The sequence below is a fragment of the Komagataella phaffii genome, chromosome 3 (genome assembly GCF_000027005.1).
Source record: "Komagataella phaffii GS115 chromosome 3, complete sequence".
Classification (NCBI taxonomy): Eukaryota; Fungi; Ascomycota; class Pichiomycetes; order Pichiales; family Pichiaceae; genus Komagataella; species Komagataella phaffii.
Genome location: NC_012965.1, coordinates 2074223 through 2092447, shown reverse-complemented (window position 1 = coordinate 2092447; position 18225 = coordinate 2074223). Strand labels below are relative to the sequence as shown.

The 18225-nt window shown below is 39.0% G+C and overlaps 9 protein-coding genes across 9 annotated transcripts; 6 read left to right on the top strand and 3 right to left on the bottom strand.

Moving 5' to 3' along the window:
- Positions 1–82: 82 nt before the first annotated feature.
- PAS_chr3_1082 (U2-snRNP associated splicing factor with similarity to the mammalian splicing factor SAP49) lies at positions 83–1795 on the top strand (the record flags this gene model as incomplete). Its single annotated transcript, XM_002493283.1, has 1 exon — positions 83–1795. One exon carries the CDS (start codon positions 83–85, stop codon positions 1793–1795), a length of 1713 nt encoding a protein of 570 aa, XP_002493328.1.
- Positions 1796–1832: 37 nt separating this feature from the next.
- Positions 1833–2459, bottom strand: PAS_chr3_1253 (uncharacterized protein; the record flags this gene model as incomplete). Its single annotated transcript, XM_002493282.1, has 1 exon — positions 1833–2459. The coding sequence occupies one exon, from the start codon at positions 2457–2459 to the stop codon at positions 1833–1835; it is 627 nt and encodes a 208-aa protein (XP_002493327.1).
- Positions 2460–2578: 119 nt separating this feature from the next.
- PAS_chr3_1252 (uncharacterized protein) lies at positions 2579–3226 on the top strand (the record flags this gene model as incomplete). Its single annotated transcript, XM_002493281.1, has 1 exon — positions 2579–3226. One exon carries the CDS (start codon positions 2579–2581, stop codon positions 3224–3226), a length of 648 nt encoding a protein of 215 aa, XP_002493326.1.
- A 619-nt stretch (positions 3227–3845) lies between these two features.
- Positions 3846–4226, bottom strand: PAS_chr3_1081 (uncharacterized protein; the record flags this gene model as incomplete). The annotated part of the gene is made up of 1 exon (XM_002493280.1): positions 3846–4226. One exon carries the CDS (start codon positions 4224–4226, stop codon positions 3846–3848), a length of 381 nt encoding a protein of 126 aa, XP_002493325.1.
- A 545-nt stretch (positions 4227–4771) lies between these two features.
- On the top strand, positions 4772–5926 carry PAS_chr3_1080 (Hypothetical protein; the record flags this gene model as incomplete). Its single annotated transcript, XM_002493279.1, has 1 exon — positions 4772–5926. The coding sequence occupies one exon, from the start codon at positions 4772–4774 to the stop codon at positions 5924–5926; it is 1155 nt and encodes a 384-aa protein (XP_002493324.1).
- Positions 5927–6015: 89 nt separating this feature from the next.
- On the bottom strand, positions 6016–7014 carry PAS_chr3_1079 (Hypothetical protein; the record flags this gene model as incomplete). The annotated part of the gene is made up of 1 exon (XM_002493278.1): positions 6016–7014. The coding sequence occupies one exon, from the start codon at positions 7012–7014 to the stop codon at positions 6016–6018; it is 999 nt and encodes a 332-aa protein (XP_002493323.1).
- Positions 7015–7525: 511 nt separating this feature from the next.
- Positions 7526–9115, top strand: PAS_chr3_1078 (Subunit of the anaphase-promoting complex/cyclosome (APC/C); the record flags this gene model as incomplete). The annotated part of the gene is made up of 1 exon (XM_002493277.1): positions 7526–9115. The coding sequence occupies one exon, from the start codon at positions 7526–7528 to the stop codon at positions 9113–9115; it is 1590 nt and encodes a 529-aa protein (XP_002493322.1).
- Positions 9116–9287: 172 nt separating this feature from the next.
- PAS_chr3_1077 (Component of the U4/U6-U5 snRNP complex, involved in the second catalytic step of splicing) lies at positions 9288–16571 on the top strand (the record flags this gene model as incomplete). Its single annotated transcript, XM_002493276.1, has 1 exon — positions 9288–16571. One exon carries the CDS (start codon positions 9288–9290, stop codon positions 16569–16571), a length of 7284 nt encoding a protein of 2427 aa, XP_002493321.1.
- Positions 16572–16678: 107 nt separating this feature from the next.
- On the top strand, positions 16679–18224 carry PAS_chr3_1251 (uncharacterized protein; the record flags this gene model as incomplete). Its single annotated transcript, XM_002493275.1, has 2 exons — positions 16679–17939; positions 18037–18224. 2 exons carry the CDS (start codon positions 16679–16681, stop codon positions 18222–18224), a joined length of 1449 nt encoding a protein of 482 aa, XP_002493320.1.
- Position 18225: the final 1 nt, after the last annotated feature.

Sequence of the window (18225 nt, the reverse complement as noted above, 5' to 3'; positions counted from 1 at the left end):
ACAAGTAACTAAGTTAACACAGATACACTTCCAGAAAAAAAAAGGCTCTAACTTTTCTAGGCTGTTGCTATTTAAATTGCCCATGAGTACAGCTGACTTATCTCATATACCGGGAATCAATGCCAACTCTAAAATTATATCTCCCCTCAGCAGCGACAACTCTTCATCTAGTCCCAAAAGACTCTTTCTCAATAGAGCAGTAAAAGCTTTGACGTCCAAAAACTCCTCTGGAACTAATCATTCAAGCGAAATTGAGTCCATAATTGAGCCAAGGAACAAAAAAAATTCCAGTATGAGACACTCTCACGCATCTCTTCCTTGTCTTAGTACTACCAGTATAACAGCTCTTCCATTGACTCGATCACATTTCTTGGATGTTTATAGTAAAGGCAAGTGGAACTTATCCACAGTTCCAGCTCCACCATGTTTTGAGGGAATTGGTATTCTTAAACCTCCAGAAGCCTACCACGAGGCAGTACGTCTCGGAATTCTAGACTCACTTATAAATGCGAAACAATGGGAGAACCATAGTGCTGAATTTCTTGAAATCATTAAAAAGGTAACAAGAATTTTCGGAGTTAAAGGTGCCTCTATTTCACTTATTTCATGCAAGTTTCAAGAAGTAAAATATCAACACAACCTTGGTTTTGACAAGTGTCCTAGATTTTTGTCAATTGATGCCCATGCCATATTGTCTATGTCGGATTTTGTACTGCTTGACGCCTCTAAAGATTGGAGAACTCAAAAAAATCCATTGGTTCAAGGACCTCCTATGATCAAATTCTATTGCGGGGTACCAATCTGCAGTCGAACAGGACATGTGATGGGAATACTCGCAATTTTTGATGACATGCCCCGTTCTTCATTTGATACGAATCAAATCAAAGTTCTTCAGGGCCATGTCTCAAAGATCTGGCAGTTGTTGGAAACTAGTGATAATATGCTAGACGAAAAAGATAAGGACAAAAAAATGGAGTCGATAGCCTCGCCTGCGGGAAGTAAACCTCTGTTGCCAACAAATGGAACTGCTAACCCCCTATTCCAGCAGATCGGCAGAGCGACAAGCAACTCTATCTCTAACACAAGTTTCAAACTTGCAGGGGATATTTTATTTGACAAAGATAGATCAGGATCTGCATATCAGTCCAGCAAGAACTTCTCCATTTCAAAACATGATTTGGCTTGTGTTTACCGAGACAGATTTGATAAATGCCTCTGGCAAAAACTATTGGAAAGCAAAAGTATGAGAAAAGCTGCTGGCATCTTGTGTGAACAAATTTGCATACAAAACGGAATTAACCTTGCATATGTTGCGGAAATAAGAGTCGTCGAAAGATTCAAAATCCGTCAGTCATTCTTTCCCCCAAAGAATAATTCAATCCTGTATGATAATTACAAATATCAGGATCAGTTGGTAAAAAGTGGAGAACCACGATGTGCAATTCGAGTCTACGGGACCAACTCTGATAGGAGGTCGAGCGTACCAAATTTGAGCCTGGACACACAATTGCATCTGTCTGGCTTCAAGTCAAAGTTAGGACTAGCCTTTCAAGGCAGGGATCCAAAGTCATACGTTAAATCAGGTATGGTCGTTCCATTCTTCAAAGGCAATGCTAAATTGGTTAAAAAAAAACCTGAGAAAAAGTATCTGGATACTGATATGGTCGAATTGAACTTAAAATCCAACGGCTTTGTTATAGTCTGTGTTAACGATAATCCGAATAAAATCGCAGAAGAAAAAGTTGATGGGATACTAAAAAATGCATTCTTGTTCAGAAAGATTTTTCTGGTGTAGTTTTTTTCTCTCTCTTTCAATATTAACATTCCATGAATTATGTCAATCTAATAAAAGAACCTTGCTTCGTTAAAATACTGAAATTCAAAAGATTATGGATTATTACATTTCCTTCTCCTATGTTTGGGTAATCCTCCAAATTGATATTTTCATTGAGTGAAAGATCCCGAATGAGTGCTAAAAGTTCATTTCTAGTCTCCGGGGAAAACTCTTGAACATTGGAATCTAAAATCAATGTTACCACCTCCTTTATATCACGCAGAAGAGTCGCATTATTGGGTAATGAGAACTTATTTGGATTGGTTGCTCTGGGTTCTAGAAAAGAATAAGGTGAGTGAGAGGTGTTGGATACTTGTAAATCATTAATAATCATGTCATTGGTCTTAGCCTCTTCCTTAAAAACAGATTCGAACAAAGAGTTTCCTATCACATCCCCTTTCTCAAGTCTAAACGGAACGCTCGATAATGCATGATATAGAATCACAGTTTCTGTTTTCAGAGACATCAACGTGCTATCTGGATCTGAATATGATACATTTGCTTTGTCTGTCTCTGAACCTGGGTCATTCTTCAGAAGTTCCAACTTCTTTTTCAGGTTTTTCACCAGATTCTTCTTAAAATTGAGATCAATAACCTCCTTTTCCCTGAAGCGGTCTTGGCGCATAGTTCGATCCAATATATTGTAGATTCATAACTGAACCTCGAAGATATAAACTTACCTGATAATAACTTCGCGAACTGAAGTCAATCAGCTCTGGAAGGAGACGCATCGTAGCATCAAATATGAACAACGATATTACGTTATACGTTGGAAATCTTGCCCCAGAAGTAGATGAAAAGATCATATATGAGCTGTTAGTACAAATAGCACCTATTAGGAAACTGAAATTACCTAAAGATCGTGTATTGAGGAAGCATCTTGGATATTGTTTTGTGGAACTTGACAACCCCACCAGCTGCGAATACGCCGAAAAGTTGTTGAATGGTCTGTACATCTACAACAGACCCATCAAAGTAAAAAGAAGTATCGTTGACAAGCAAAACAAACTAATAACTGAGGATAATGTTCTCGGAACAAAATTATTCTTGGGGAACCTCGACAGACTGGTTGACGAAAAGTATTTAGTTGGCTTGATGAAAAATTATGGTGTACATGACCAACTGCTGAAACCACCGGAGATAAAAAGAGACATTCACACAGGAGAATCCATGGGATATGGAATTTTAAACTTCAGAGACTTTGAGACGTGCGATCTGGTGATAAAGAAGTTAAACGGGCAGTTTCTTATGAACAAGAAGGTGAAAGTGGAGTACGCAAAGAAATCTAACGGCAAAGGTTACCATGGGGATAAGAGTGAACGGCTATTAGCATCAAAGGCTGAAGAAAACTACTATCACATAAGAACCGGTACTTCGAAGAAAATTCTGTAAATTATTGACATATTTAAATTGACTTAATTCTGCATATTCTGCAGCTGGCTAACCACTTTGATGTTCGTATCCAAAAACCTGTTTAAACAGTTGGCCATGCAATCTTCCTCTGCTGACGACAGCTGGTTACTTTTGATGGAGGTAATGCATTTTTTGAAACACAGGTCCGTAAACTGATGAATCGACATTTGAACTTTGGATTTGGAGGTTTCTTGCTGGACGAATTGCATTATTTCCTTTTTAGAAGATTCATCTAAAGACTGAATTTGCGACAAAGACACATCAGAAAGCGACGACATTTTACAAGCTTTCTCTCTCTATAGTAAGAATGGATTACGGTACAAACTTTTTCACGAATAAATGCAAAATGCCTATCACAAGATGCACGACTAAATTAACGATTATAATTCAAGCAAATTTAGACATCTAAACGCAGAGCTTACGAGATAATGTATACACAGAAATGGTACTTGATGAACCATTTTGAATGACATCAATCTCAGTTGAATGACGGCTTTTTCTTGAGATTACTTTCCCCAAGCATTATCTCTCCATACAACGATTATATTAAATGTAGAGAGTTCAATCACACCCATACATAGAGCAGACAACTAAGAATCTAGTTTGACTCAACAACTTGTTCACTACTGTTCTTCTTGTCTTCGCCTTTCAAGATATAATTTGCTGTCTGCAAAGCTGTGTCTCCTTTTCCTATTCTATAAGAAACCAACCTGAAAACCTGATATCCAGCAACAGTACCAAGAAAAAAGTTAACTGAAGCTAGAAGGTAATTTTTTGGTTTGATGATAAGGGACCACCTGGTCCATATCATTCCTGTAGCCATCAACGCCAGCTGCTGAGTTCCTGAAATAGAATCAACGGGTCTTTGAAGATCGTTGGCTCCTGCGATCACTAGAGTCCATTTCAGTACGGGTGCCCAAAAGTGGATTGTCCTAGGGCCTGTCTCGGAATGCAAAAATCTGGTGAATTTAGAAGCCATTCTTTTTTGATAGAGAAGCTGGATACTGTTGTCGACCTGAACAGCTTAAAACGAATTTGGGGGACTGGCGTTCGTCGCGACAATAATGTCTTGGATTATGAGATTTCACTAAAAGAGGTCATCAGACTATAAATTCTAGAAAGAAACGGAATGTAATATAAATTTTCAAATCAGTAGTCCAAGGTGAAAAGAGGAATCAGGATATACTAAGTTTTGGAGCTAGCTTTCATTCACTGCCCAATTGAATGGCAGATTTTCAAGAAGGAAATCGAATGTGGACGATCATTTGTCCGTCTAATAATTTGTATAGCATAAGGAGATCAAAATGACTAGAGATAACTAGATCTTTCTGAAAGGAGTTCTTGACTGTCTTGTATTTTGAAGTAATATCATATCTTTTTTTTCTTACCTAAGGCCCATAAATATTTGCTTTATATATTATCTTGACTAGATTTCATAATCTTTCGAGTTTTCCCCACTTTCTTAACTTGAAATGGTAGCGAATTGGTGGGAATATTTACATCTTTTACGACTCTTTTCCCGTCATGTCAGTTTGGGAAACACAGTTTAATGTTGATTGGATAGATGAGAAACCAAGAATTTGCCAGTCTTCCCTAGAGGATATTCCATCATTGACACAGATTTTAACTTTTTTGAATCATAATCAGCCGGCTTGTTACCATAGACTCCTTGCCTACTACGTTTATGAAAATCATCAAATTTCAGAGGAGCAAGTCGACCGAATCATTGAGATAAATTCTCTAAATTCCCTTGTTGCTTTGAAATGCACTAGGCCACAAATTGCTAACTTGCTGGTGCGTCACTTATCTTTAAAAGTCGCACTTTTGGATGACTTGAACCAGAAGTCCAAGATTATTTTTAATAGACAATCAACTTATCAACTAGATCAATTTCAGAGTTTTCTTGTACAAGAGGAAAAGCCCATACTGGAAATATTGAATAAACTATTGGACTGTTATCCTGAACAATCGTGTACAAATGGTCGGTTAATAATAGCATCGTGTCTTCACCTAATAGATGCAAATGACCTAACACTAAAGAGAACAGCTGTTTTATTGCTTTCCAAGTATTTATCCATGGGCCGAAAAGCTAAAGAAAACGGCCGCATTGGTGCTATAAAAGAATCAATCAAACCCTATCTTTTTTTCCTCGATGAAAAATACAGCTCCATCAATATTGCTGCCTACGACTTAATGATACAAATTTCAGACAGAACTCAACGAAGCAATTTAGTTGCTAGATATTTGATTCCATATATGATGGCAATAAAGGAGAGAAATTTGGGGTTGTTAAAGGACTGCATGACAAGAATACTAATACCTTTAGTTGATTTGATGGAAGTGTCTATAATTTTAAACTATTCTTCGTTGCACGAAAATTTGTTTCTGAATATCCTCTATGACCCATACATAACACTAGACATCTCTCTATTACTGCAAACCTTGGGCTTGTGGCTCCAAATTCTTCATTTGATCAGCCCTAGGATTAAGAAATACAAGTACGACATTTTGAGTATAGTTTCAATCATTGAACAAAAAGCAGCAGGAAACTATCAGGTTCAAAAAAAGCTCGCAGAAATTCTTCAGATTTTGCGCAGCTCAACCTCTGAAGTAGATTGGGATCAGGATATCGAACTTCTTGTAACCAAAAGTGGAGGAAGGCCTTTTATGTTAAAATAGTTTGCTCTTGTGTATTCAATCTCACTGACTTCGGTCAAGTTACTCTTATTATGCTAAATAATTTGATGTCTTCTCTTACAATTTGAACTCTATCGTAAAGACCTACTATTCTTGGAAGTCATCAACTCGTTTACTGCTTGGTTTTTCTTTTGCGTGTTGTCCTTTTTTGCTCCATCTACGGGCTCTTCATGTAAATCCTGATCGTTTTTGTTTTCTTCTTCTTCTTCTTCTTCTCCTCCTCCTCTCCTCTCTACTTCTTCTTCCATTTGGAGTTGTTCATTTTCCTGTTCCTTTTCTTCTCCTTCTTCATCTTCATCTTCTTCTTCCTCTTCGTCGTCGTCTTCCTCCTCCTCTTCCTCTTCCTCTTCGTCAATTTCCGAAGATCCAAGGTCGTCATCATCCATGCCACGTGAAATACCATCTATCTCGTTCAGAACTTCTTTAACATTTTTCGCAATAAATGAATTCAAGTGGCTCAGCCTATCATCCCATTTGATCTCAACGCTTGAAACGGTAGACCTCTGGCGGAGCAGAATTTTTTCATCAATGAGTTTCAAACGAAACCTGTTTAATTTCTCTTTGTACAACGATTCTTGCAATCTTTGGATATCAGCATCCTCGATTGTAAAAATTCCTTTCTCAGTCTGCATTGGGTCCAGCAAATCATGCCTGGAAACGTTGAGCTGGTCTAGCCATTCCATATCCCTTTTCTCGTTCAAAATTACCGAAGGTAGATTCTCTAATTTCTCGAGTTGTTCATTTCGGTGGCTGTATAGTTTATCGTTGTTATACCCAGCAGAGTTCAAATGTAGTAAGTGTTGGTTATTAATTTGATCTATGTTTTTGATCTTTTCCCTCAATGTGTTTGCTATTTTGTTGTAGGCTCCCTTTAGTTCATTTTTTTTTCGTATCAACTGTACGTTCTCCAAAACGATGACCCTTTGAGCGCTATTCATCTCCACAAGCGTAGCATCAGCAATCTCGGCCCCGTTACTTGAAGCAAGTTCCTCTAGTTTTGACAGCAATCCTTTCACGGATGCAAAAGAAGCATTAATAGAGTCTGCATACTGATTATACTGTTGGTCCATTTAGTACTACAAGGTTAGGTAGAGTACAGAATTTCAACATCATCCTATCGCGGCTTGGATTGTGATCGATCATGTTTGAAAAGATCGTAACTCAGAGCGAACGAAATTTAAGATAACTATCAGACAATTGTTTACTACCAGAGTCCGAAAAATCTTTTTTATCATAAGCTTCAATATCAGTAAACGTAGCTCGTAGAAGATTGATAATCTTTTTGTAAATTATATTACAGTTTCTTTGGTGGGTCTTCAATTGTCGACACGGCGCGCGCTTGATCACTTTCATTCTTAAAATACAAACGGACTACTTTTGATCGCAATATAATTTACACCGATTCAATGAATGTCGAACAATATTTTCATTTGTCATCTATTCTTCGGCAAAATGCAATTCTTTTGGAAGAGTTGAGTTTCTATCAGGGTTCAAAATGGTAAGTATGTGGTCAGCTGAGTGCTCTTGTATAAGCGGACTCTAACACTTTGTCCCTATAGGCTTCTAGAAGCAGTTAATAGCATGCAACAACCTTCGACAGAAGATCAACTGATGGTTGTGAGGGAAGCGCCACATTTATTAAAGCTTGGAAAGGAATCATCTTCCCCTTCCAACGAAGAAGAGATGCTGCTTGCGTACCATGAGACAAATAAGATAAAACTAGCGAAGACTTATTTCGACTGCAAGGAATACGATAGGGCCGCTCATGTTTTGAAAGATTGCCATAGTTGGAAAGCTACCTTTATAAAGCTTTATTCTATGTACATAAGTGGAGACAAAAGGAAGGAGGAAGAAAGTGATGGTATACTTGGCCAAAATAACTCCAACAATAACTTCTATTGCAACAAGAACATCCCTGTGATAGTAAAAGAATTAGAAACCCTGGAGCATCCCAATTTGAACAGTAACTCGCATTTGTTGTGTCTGTATGGTATAGTTCTACTGGAGAATAAGAACTCCACAAAAGGTCAAGAAGTATTATTCAAGTCTCTGGTATTGAATCCATTCAACTGGAGTTGCTGGTTAGAACTTTTATCCAGTTTCACAAGCTTTTCAGAAGCCACTGTATATCTGAGCAAGTTTCATAAAGCATTGCAGAACGCTTTTGAGTATAAAATCATGCTGCTTTTCTTCAGGCTTACAGTGAATCAGGTGTTCTTTCAATCGTCGGAAGAGATTAACAGTGATTTGGCCACACTTTCGGCTATCTTTCCGTGTTTTAGTTACTTGAACGCACAAAAGGCTCTTATCGCATACAATATGCTAGATTACAACAACGCTGAAATCTTATTTGACCAAATCTTGTTATCTGACCCTCTAAGGTTAGATGACTTGGATACTTATTCCAACATTTTGTATGTGATGGAAAAAGACTCAAAGCTATCATTTTTAGCTCAATTTGCGAGCAAGATTGATAAATTTAGGCCCGAGACTTGCTGTATCGTTGCAAATTATTATTCTCTCAAATTTGAACATGAGAAGGCGATAATGTACTATAAAAGGGCGTTGACTTTAAATAAGAACTGCTTGAGTGCCTGGACATTGATGGGTCATGAATTTGTTGAATTAAAAAACTCGCATGCTGCAATTGAGAGTTACCGACGAGCAGTAGATACTAATAACAAGGACTTTAGGGCATGGTACGGTCTTGGTCAAGCTTATGAGGTGCTAGACATGCACCTTTACTCTCTTTACTATTATCAGAGAGCCTGCTCTTTAAAGCCATTGGATAAACGAATGTGGCAGGCAATAGGGAACTGTTATGAAAAACTGGGTGAAACAAAGGAATCAGTTAAATGCTACCAAAAGGCACTCAAAATTTCCACAGTGGTCGACACACAATTATTGTACAAAATAGGAACCCTCTATGAAGTGCTGAACGATATCAAAACAACCTACAATTACATGAAACTTTGCTTCGAAGAAGAGTACAACCAAGAAGTGACTGAAGACACATCTAAAGCCAAACTTTGGCTTGCGAGATACGAATCACAGCAAGGTAATTGGTCTTTTACTTACAAATTGGCAAGCGATATTAGCTATGGAAACTCTAATATAATAGAAGAGGCACGGGCTCTTGCGAGAGAGGCAAGATTGAAACTGGATAGATAGTATACGTTAATAACATGAAAATCATACATTTCTGAGGAACGGTGAACTTATTTCGCTTAGAGAGGAATCAGAAAATCGCGGTCTTGGTATAAAAAAATAAACTCTGATAATCAGAACTCAAGTAAGAAGACCAATCGTTCAAAATTCAAACCATTCATAATTGCTGACAGGAATGAGTAATCCAACTTTTCCGTTTTCTTCTCATTCTGTCTTATCAAATACGGAAAAAAAACAGGCTCAATCAAATGACAAAAGATCCATTTCCCCTCCTCCTCCACCCCCAGGCAACAAAAGGCAAAGATCATTGCAAACAAGGCCTCCCCCGCCACCTCCTCCATTGGGCCCAAAGATTTCAAGTAATAGGCCGTTTTCAGGAAGTGAGTCCATGCGGTCCATGCGTCCTCCACCTCCTCCTCCTCCTTCTCGACCATCCATTGCTAACTCTTCTACTGTTCCAGTGAAAGACTCCGGTTCAAAGAACAGAGTTTTAGATGGGAGAAAACGGAGGTGGCTGCAACTGCAAAAGTTAAGATATGCAAATACTACTGGGATCACTAAAAAGGCCTTTGTTCATCCTACCAAAATTGAAATGCCTCCAGAACATTTAAGGAAAATTATAAATGACCATGGCGACCTCTCCTCTAAGAGATTTGATAAGGATAAGAGGGCTTATCTGGGGTCGTTAAAATATTTGCCACATGCGATTCTTAAGCTGCTAGAAAACATGCCTCAACCCTGGGAAGAAACGAAACAAGTCAAAGTTCTGTACCATACAACAGGTGCTATCACATTCGTTAACGAAATTCCAAGAGTCGTAGAGCCTATCTACACTTCACAATGGGCCACTACTTGGCTAATGATGAGACGAGAGAAAAGAGATCGTAAACATTTTAAACGAATGAGATTTCCTCCCTTTGATGATGATGAACCTCCCGTAGACTGGGGAGAAAACATTCAGGGTGTCGCTCCACTGGACAGCATTCAAATAGATCTTGATGAAGTCGACGACAAAGCCGTCATTGAGTGGTTTTATGACAGCTCTAGACCTCTTGCAGATGATCCAGCAATAATGAATGGTGACTCCTATAGAACTTGGAGGTTAAACCTTTCTCAGATGCACAATCTTTACAGACTGTCAACGTCATTACTTTCAGAAATAATAAATCCGAACTACTATTATCTTTTTGATAGAGAATCCTTTTTCACGGCAAAGGCTTTAAACATAGCCATTCCTGGAGGGCCTAAGTTTGAACCCTTGTACAAAGACTTGGTTAACTTAGAGGATGAAGATTTCAGCGAGTTCAACTCTGTTGATAGAATAATTTTTCGGCAACCTATAAGAACCGAGTACAGAGTAGCTTTTCCTTTCTTGTTCAATTCATACACACGGTCAGTTCATGTTTCTGCACACTCTTATCCCATGTTCTGCTATACTAGAGTTGATGACCCAAATCTTCCCGCTTTCCACTTTGCAGAGCTATTTTCACCCATCTCTCCAAACTTGTTGGAGAGCGTTGAAGTTGAAAAGCAAGTATTCGATCTGGAAACTGGTGAAGACTTAGCCCCAGATTTTGTGTTACCCCAGGACTTTTCATTTTTACTCAATGATGAAAATATCGAACAGGAAGAAACCAAAGATGCAATTCAGCTTTGGTGGGCTCCGTATCCATATAATCGTCGCAGCGGCAAGACAGTTAGGGCGCAAGATGTTCCGCTTGTTAAGAGCTGGTATCTGCAACACCCACCAGCTGATTACCCAGCAAAGGTACGTATTTCTTACCAGAAGTTATTGAAAAACAACGTCAAGAACGAATTACATTCAGCCACCCAATCCAATAAGACAAGAAACATAGCTTTACTCAAATCGCTTAAAAGCACCAAGTACTTTCAACAGACATCCATTGATTGGGTGGAAGCGGGTCTCCAGGTTGTTCGCCAAGGCTTCAACATTTTAAATCTTCTAATCCATAGAAAAGGGCTAACGTATCTTCATCTTGATTACAACTTCAACTTGAAACCGACTAAAACTTTGAGTACCAAGGAGAGGAAGAGGTCAAGGTTTGGACATGCGTTTCATTTGATGAGAGAGATACTAAGAGTTACTAAACTAATAGTAGATGCTCATGTACAGTACAGGATTGGTAATGTTGACGCTTTTCAGTTGGCGGATGGAATATACTATATTTTAAACCATCTTGGTCAGTTGACTGGAATATACCGTTATAAATACAAGGTTATGCATCAGATAAGGGCATGCAAAGATTTGAAACATGTCGTTTATTATCGATTCAATAAAATCATTGGAAAAGGACCAGGATGTGGCTTCTGGCAACCTGCATGGCGTGTTTGGCTATTCTTCATGAGAGGGATCATCCCTCTTCTAGAACGATGGCTGGGAAATTTATTGGCTCGTCAGTTCGAAGGAAGACAATCTAAAGGTGTTGCCAAAACGATTACCAAGCAAAGAGTAGATTCATACTACGATTTAGAGCTCAGAGCATCTGTCATGCATGATATCCTCGATATGATTCCTGAAGGAATCCGCCAACAGAAGTCCAAAACAATACTGCAACATCTAAGTGAGGCGTGGAGGTGTTGGAAGGCTAATATCCCGTGGAAAGTTCCTGGTTTACCTGAGCCAATCGAAAGAATTATTCAGCGCTATGTGAAAGCAAAGGCGGATGGTTGGATATCAGTAGCTCATTTTAATAGGGATCGTATTCGACGTGGGGCAACTGTGGACAAAGCTGTAGCCAAAAAGAATCTTGGTAGGCTGACTAGACTTTGGATGAAAAATGAACAGGAACGCCAGCAGAAGTTTCAAAAGAGTGGCCCCTTTGTTTCCCCAGATGAAGCAGTGTCCATGTTCAACGTCATGGTTCAGTGGTTGGAGTCTAGAAAGTTTGTTCCAATACCTTTTCCCCCGATTAACTATAAGCATGATACCAAATTGTTAGTTTTGGCATTGGAGAACTTAAAGGAGTCTTACTCAGCTCAAGGTAGACTCAACTCTACACAAAGAGAAGAGTTAGCTCTGATTGAACAAGCTTATGATAACCCTCATGAATGTTTAGCTCGAGTGAAGAAGTTTTTGCTGACACAACGAGTGTTCAAAGAAGTTAAGCTAGATATGATGGACCACTATACTCATCTTGTCCCAGTTTATGAAGTTGACCCACTGGAAAAGATTACTGATGCTTATTTAGATCAGTATATGTGGTTTGAAGCTGATAGGAGAAGATTATTTCCTAACTGGATTAAGCCAGCAGATTCTGAGGTTCCTCCGCTTCTTGTATACAAGTGGTGTCAGGGAATAAACAATATCGATGAGGTGTGGCTCACTAAAGAAGGCGAATGTAATGTGATGTTGGAGACATCCTTGAATAAACTCACAGAGAAAATGGATTTTACGTTTGTGAACAGGTTACTTAGGCTAATTGTTGATTCGAATATTGCTGACTATATGACGTCAAAAAATAACGTTAACATCACATTTAAGGACATGAATCACGTTAATCAGCAAGGTTTAGTTAGAGGTCTACAATTTTCCAGCTTCATTTTGCAGTACTATGGTCTATTGGTTGATCTCCTCATTTTGGGTGGACAGAGAGCTGCCGAACTGGCGGGCCCTTCTGATCATCCAAATGAATTTCTTCAATTTGAAAGCAGAGAAATTCAGAATAGCTCTCCTCTTAAACTGTATTCTCGTAATGTTGACAGGGTCCATATATTTTTTCGCTTTTCAAGGGATGAAACAAACGAGCTCATACATGAATTTTTGTCTGAAAACCCTGATCCTAACTTTGAGCAGGCAATTGGTTATCCAAATAGACGTTGCTGGCCCAGAGATTCCCGTATGAGGTTGATGAGGCACGATGTTAGTTTGGGCAGAGCAGTTTTTTGGGAAATCAGTAGCCGGTTGCCATCTTGTTTGACTTCAATAAGTTGGGATGACTCTTTTGGCTCAGTTTACAGTGTGGACAATCCTAATCTATTGTTCTCAATGTCTGGATTTGAAGTTAGAATTTTACCAAAATGCAGAGCAAACATTGAAACTTATACCCAGGAAGGCGTATGGGATCTCATTGATAATGAGACAAAGGAGAGAACTGCCAGGGCCTATCTACAAGTGACCGAGGAAGCAGTTTCAAACTTCAATAGTCGTATCCGCCAAATATTGATGTCGTCTGGATCAACCACATTTACGAAGATAGCATCAAAATGGAACACGGCTTTGATCTCTTTATTTGCCTACTATAGAGAGGCAACTGTCGCCACTGACTCACTGCTCGATGTACTTGTTAAATGCGAAACCAAGATTCAAACTAGAATCAAACTAGGTCTCAATTCGAAGATGCCATCTAGGTTTCCACCTGCTGTGTTTTACACTCCTAAGGAATTAGGCGGTCTCGGAATGTTGAGTGCATCTCATATTCTGATTCCTGCTTCTGATCTCAAATGGTCAAAGCAAACAGATGTTGGCATAACTCATTTCCGTTCTGGAATGGGTAGCAGTGATGAGAGATTGATACCAACCGTTTTTCGATATATAACCACTTGGGAGAATGAGTTTTTGGACTCACAAAGGGTCTGGGCAGAGTACACCATTAAGAGACAAGAAGCTATACAACAAAACCGTCGGTTGGCTTTTGAAGATATGGAAGATAGCTGGGATAGAGGTCTGCCACGAATAAGCACGCTATTCCAAAGAGACAGGCATACTTTGGCCTATGATAAAGGGCATAGAATTAGAAGAGAATTCAAAAAGTACAGCTTAACTAGATTCAATCCTTTTTGGTGGACCAGCAACCATCACGACGGTAAACTATGGAACCTGAATGCTTACCGAACAGACGTTATACAAGCTCTGGGTGGTATTGAAACTATTTTAGAGCACACGTTGTTCAAAGGAACAGGGTTTGATTCTTGGGAGGGACTTTTTTGGGAGAAAGCTTCGGGGTTTGAAGATTCCTTGAAGTTCAAAAAATTAACTAATGCGCAAAGGTCAGGATTAAGTCAGATACCAAACCGTCGCTTCACTCTATGGTGGTCTCCAACTATCAACCGAGCAAATGTTTATGTTGGGTTCCTAGTTCAGCTAGATCTTACTGGAATTTTCTTGCATGGTAAAATTCCCACCCTTAAAATATCCCTTATCCAAATTTTCCGGGCACATTTATGGCAGAAGATTCATGAAAGTTTAGTAGTAGATGTTTCTCAGGCTTTGGATAATGAGTCGGATATACTCCAGATTGACACTGTTACTAAAGAACAAATACATCCTCGTAAGTCTTACAAGATGAACTCCTCATGCGCTGACATTACGTTGGCAAGTACTTATCCATGGAAAATGTCCAAGCCATCTCTTCTTCATGATCAGAGAGATAACTTTGATGCATCCTCGTCCAGTAAATACTGGATAGATGTCCAATTACGCTACGGTGACTATGATTCCCACGATATTTCTCGGTATACCAGGGCCAAGTTTTTAGATTACACATCTGATAATACCAGCTCATACCCAGCTCCGACTGGATTGATGGTTGGTATTGATCTTGCCTACAACATGTATGATATGTACGGCACTTGGTTTCCTGGAATGAAACCACTTATGCAAAATGCCATGAAGAGTATCATGAAGTCAAACCCGGCGCTGTATGTTTTACGTGAACGTATTAGAAAAGGTTTACAACTATATCAGTCACAAGCGCAAGAATCCTTATTGAATTCAAACAACTATGCAGAGCTCTTCGATAATGAAGCTCAGCTGTTTGTGGATGATTCAAATGTTTATCGAGTGAATGTACATCAAACTTTTGAAGGAAATGTGACTACCAAGCCCATTAATGGAGCGTTATTTATTTTAAATCCCAAGACCGGCCAACTTTTTTTGAAGATTATTCATACATCGGTTTGGGCTGGTCAGAAACGACTTAATCAACTAGCTAAGTGGAAATCTGCTGAGGAAGTTGCCGCTTTGATAAGATCATTGCCCACCGAAGAACAACCAAAACAGCTCATAATCACGCGTAAGAATATGTCCGATCCACTTGAAGTTCACATGCTAGACTATCCAAATATTTCAATTCGTCAAACTGAGCTCAAGCTTCCGTTTGATGCATCCATGCACGTCGATAAAATCTCTGATGTTGTCCTGAAAGCAAGGGAACCACAAATGGTATTGTTCAATATCTATGACGACTGGTTGAAGAGCATATCATCATTCACCGCCTTTTCTCGTTTAGTGCTTTTGCTAAGGGCTTTGGGGATTGACAAAGTCAAAACAAAACGTATACTGCAACCAGACAGCAAAGTGATGGTCAAGGATCACCATCTTTGGCCAACTCTTACCGATACACAGTGGATGGAGGTTGAGACACAATTAAGGGATTTGATCCTCAACGACTATAGCAAAAAGTACAATATCAACGTATCATCTCTTACACAGGTTGAGATACGGGACCTTATTCTTGGTCAAGATGTAAAAGCTCCATCACTGAAGAGGCAGCAAATCGCTGAAATTGAGCAGAATGAATTGAAAAATGTCAGTTCGAGTCAACAATTCACTGCGATGAAAACTACTACAAGAAATGTACACGGAGAAGAAATAGTTACCGTTACAACTACTAACTATGAGCAGCAACAGTTTTCTTCAAGTTCAGAGTGGCGAAGTAGGGCAATATCTGCGGCTAACATCTATCTTAGAACAAGAAACATTTATGTTCTGACAGACGAAGTCTCTGAATCCAAGATCACTTTTGTATTGCCTAATAATCTACTTAAGAAGTTTGCTCTTATTTCTGATCTACGTACCAAAACTGCAGGATTCATGTTTGGCAAGTCACCAGCCGATAATTCCCAGGTTAAAGAGATCCATTGCCTTGTTTTGGTACCTCAACTGGGATCTAACATATCCGTTTCAATGGCGAAATTGCCTGCAACCTGTGAGTATTTGGAAGGCCTAGAACCCTTAGGGTGGATACACACACAGTCCACTGACTCGGATTATTTGTCTGCTGCTGATGTTACTGAGCATGCACGTTTCAGCTCAGAGTATTCTGGTTGGAACTTGGATTCAACAGTCACTTTAGTCGCAGCTTTCACTCCCGGATCAATATCATTATCGGCTTACTCTTTAACTTCAGAGGGTCTCGATTGGGGATTAAAAAATCAAGACACGGTTTCAATAAATCCTCAAGGATACATGCCGCAATTTGGAGAGAAATCCTCAGTTTTGCTTACGGATCGTATTAAGGGCTTCTTTCTAGTGCCAAGTACCAATCTTTGGAACTTCGCCTTTAATGGGAATGCTTGGACTAGCAGTATGGAATATACTTTGAAACTAGATACCCCATTACCCTTTTATCATGAGCTGCATCGTCCGATTCACTTTATTGAATTTACCAATATTGAAGAGGACTACTTGGACATAAAGACAGACGATGTTTTTAGTTAGTACATTAATTAATCCTATATAATGTTACATCAGACATCTAACATCTTTCCATTTTTTTCCCACCATCTAGAGTAAGAATTATAGAATACTTTGAACAGCGGTAGTTAATGCCAGATGAAACTTCCAGCTCTAAAAAATTTAGTTCATCTGTAATTACTGCACATAATGCGTGTGAATCTGCTAGAGATCTATCTCGTTTGGGTTACGACTTCTCAGATATTCTGCAGCAAAGCAATATCAATGAGGAATTTCTTATAGAAACCTTCAAACTGGCAAATTTGCCTCTCACAAAATCAAAAGCTTCCAAAAAAAGGATTCTCAGACAAGATATAAGTGATACTAGTAAGAAATTCCGGTCTGCGCCTTTTGGAAATGATAACTGGATTAAAGACTTAGTAATAGAGCTTTCAGACGATGATTTTGATCCCATGTGGGAAGAGAATGCAGATTGGGTAGCTCAGAAAAACACAAGAAAAGAAGAAGAGTCTAGACTCAAGCAAGAATTAGTAGAAAAAGAACAAAAAATGGAAGAACTGCGAAAATACATTGAGTCCTTGGAGAATAGGAAATCCCCAAGCTCCCACAGTGAAGAAAAGCCAACAAGCAAACTTAGGACCCAGAATACTTTCATTCAGCCAGAAAAGGAATTTCAAGTTTCTAAAATAGCCCTGCTTCAAGACAGAATACTGAAAACTTCCAAACTGCTCAACAAGTATCAAATAGAGACAGAGAATGATCAAATCCAAATCGAAAATTTAGAACGAGAATTGAACCTGAGGATGAAGAGTTTGAATACAAAACTGAAACTGTTGACTCATGTCACTGAAATAATGGCCAAACAGCAAAGGGATTTGAAAGAGCTTTTTAAAGAGCAATCTTACAGGAACGATTGTGGCGGCATTAACAGGTTGATCATTGATGACATGAAAGCAAAACCAAATCCTCCACCTGGTTATGAACTCAACTCTCAGCTGCTGAACTCAGCCGATCATTACCAGTTACAGGAGTTTCCACTTGAGAGAGCGGAAACTGAAGACTCAGCAACTGCATATGAACACAGTGAACACATTGTTGGTGATCAGCTTGTATCTATGGGTACAAGAGAAGAGGAAGACACCAACTGCCCTATAATGACCACTCGTTCTACTGCAAAATCCTTAATAGGGAGGTTTGAACCTTATAATTCTCCCTTGATTTGTTTCAAGTCCTACAGATTCAGTCCCAGTTTTGACGATCGACAGATTTCTTCTCTAACTTGGAACAGTAAAACTAATGCTATGAAAGAATTTTGTCTTTATGAGGTATTGAACGGTATTTGTAGTGATCCAGATTGCTTGTTACAGCACTTTTCGCAAACGTCTGTCAATGGTAAGTTTACAATTAGGCCTCTCATTATTAAAGAGTATACTAACAAGATGCAAATAATTTTCATTATTTGTGATTTCAGAGACTGATATAATCATAGATTTGGCAAAAGCTGTAGTAGGTAAAAGTGGAGAGGAGAAACAAGCCTACATCAAAAGCCTAACAGAGCTGCTATCTTCTAATAAGAATGAACCGTTCGAAAGGATGGTGAATATTATCAAAGGGTTCAGGCAGAAGCATTTACCTTCTGACACTTTTTTGGATTGGATTCATTTTGAGACAATGTGAC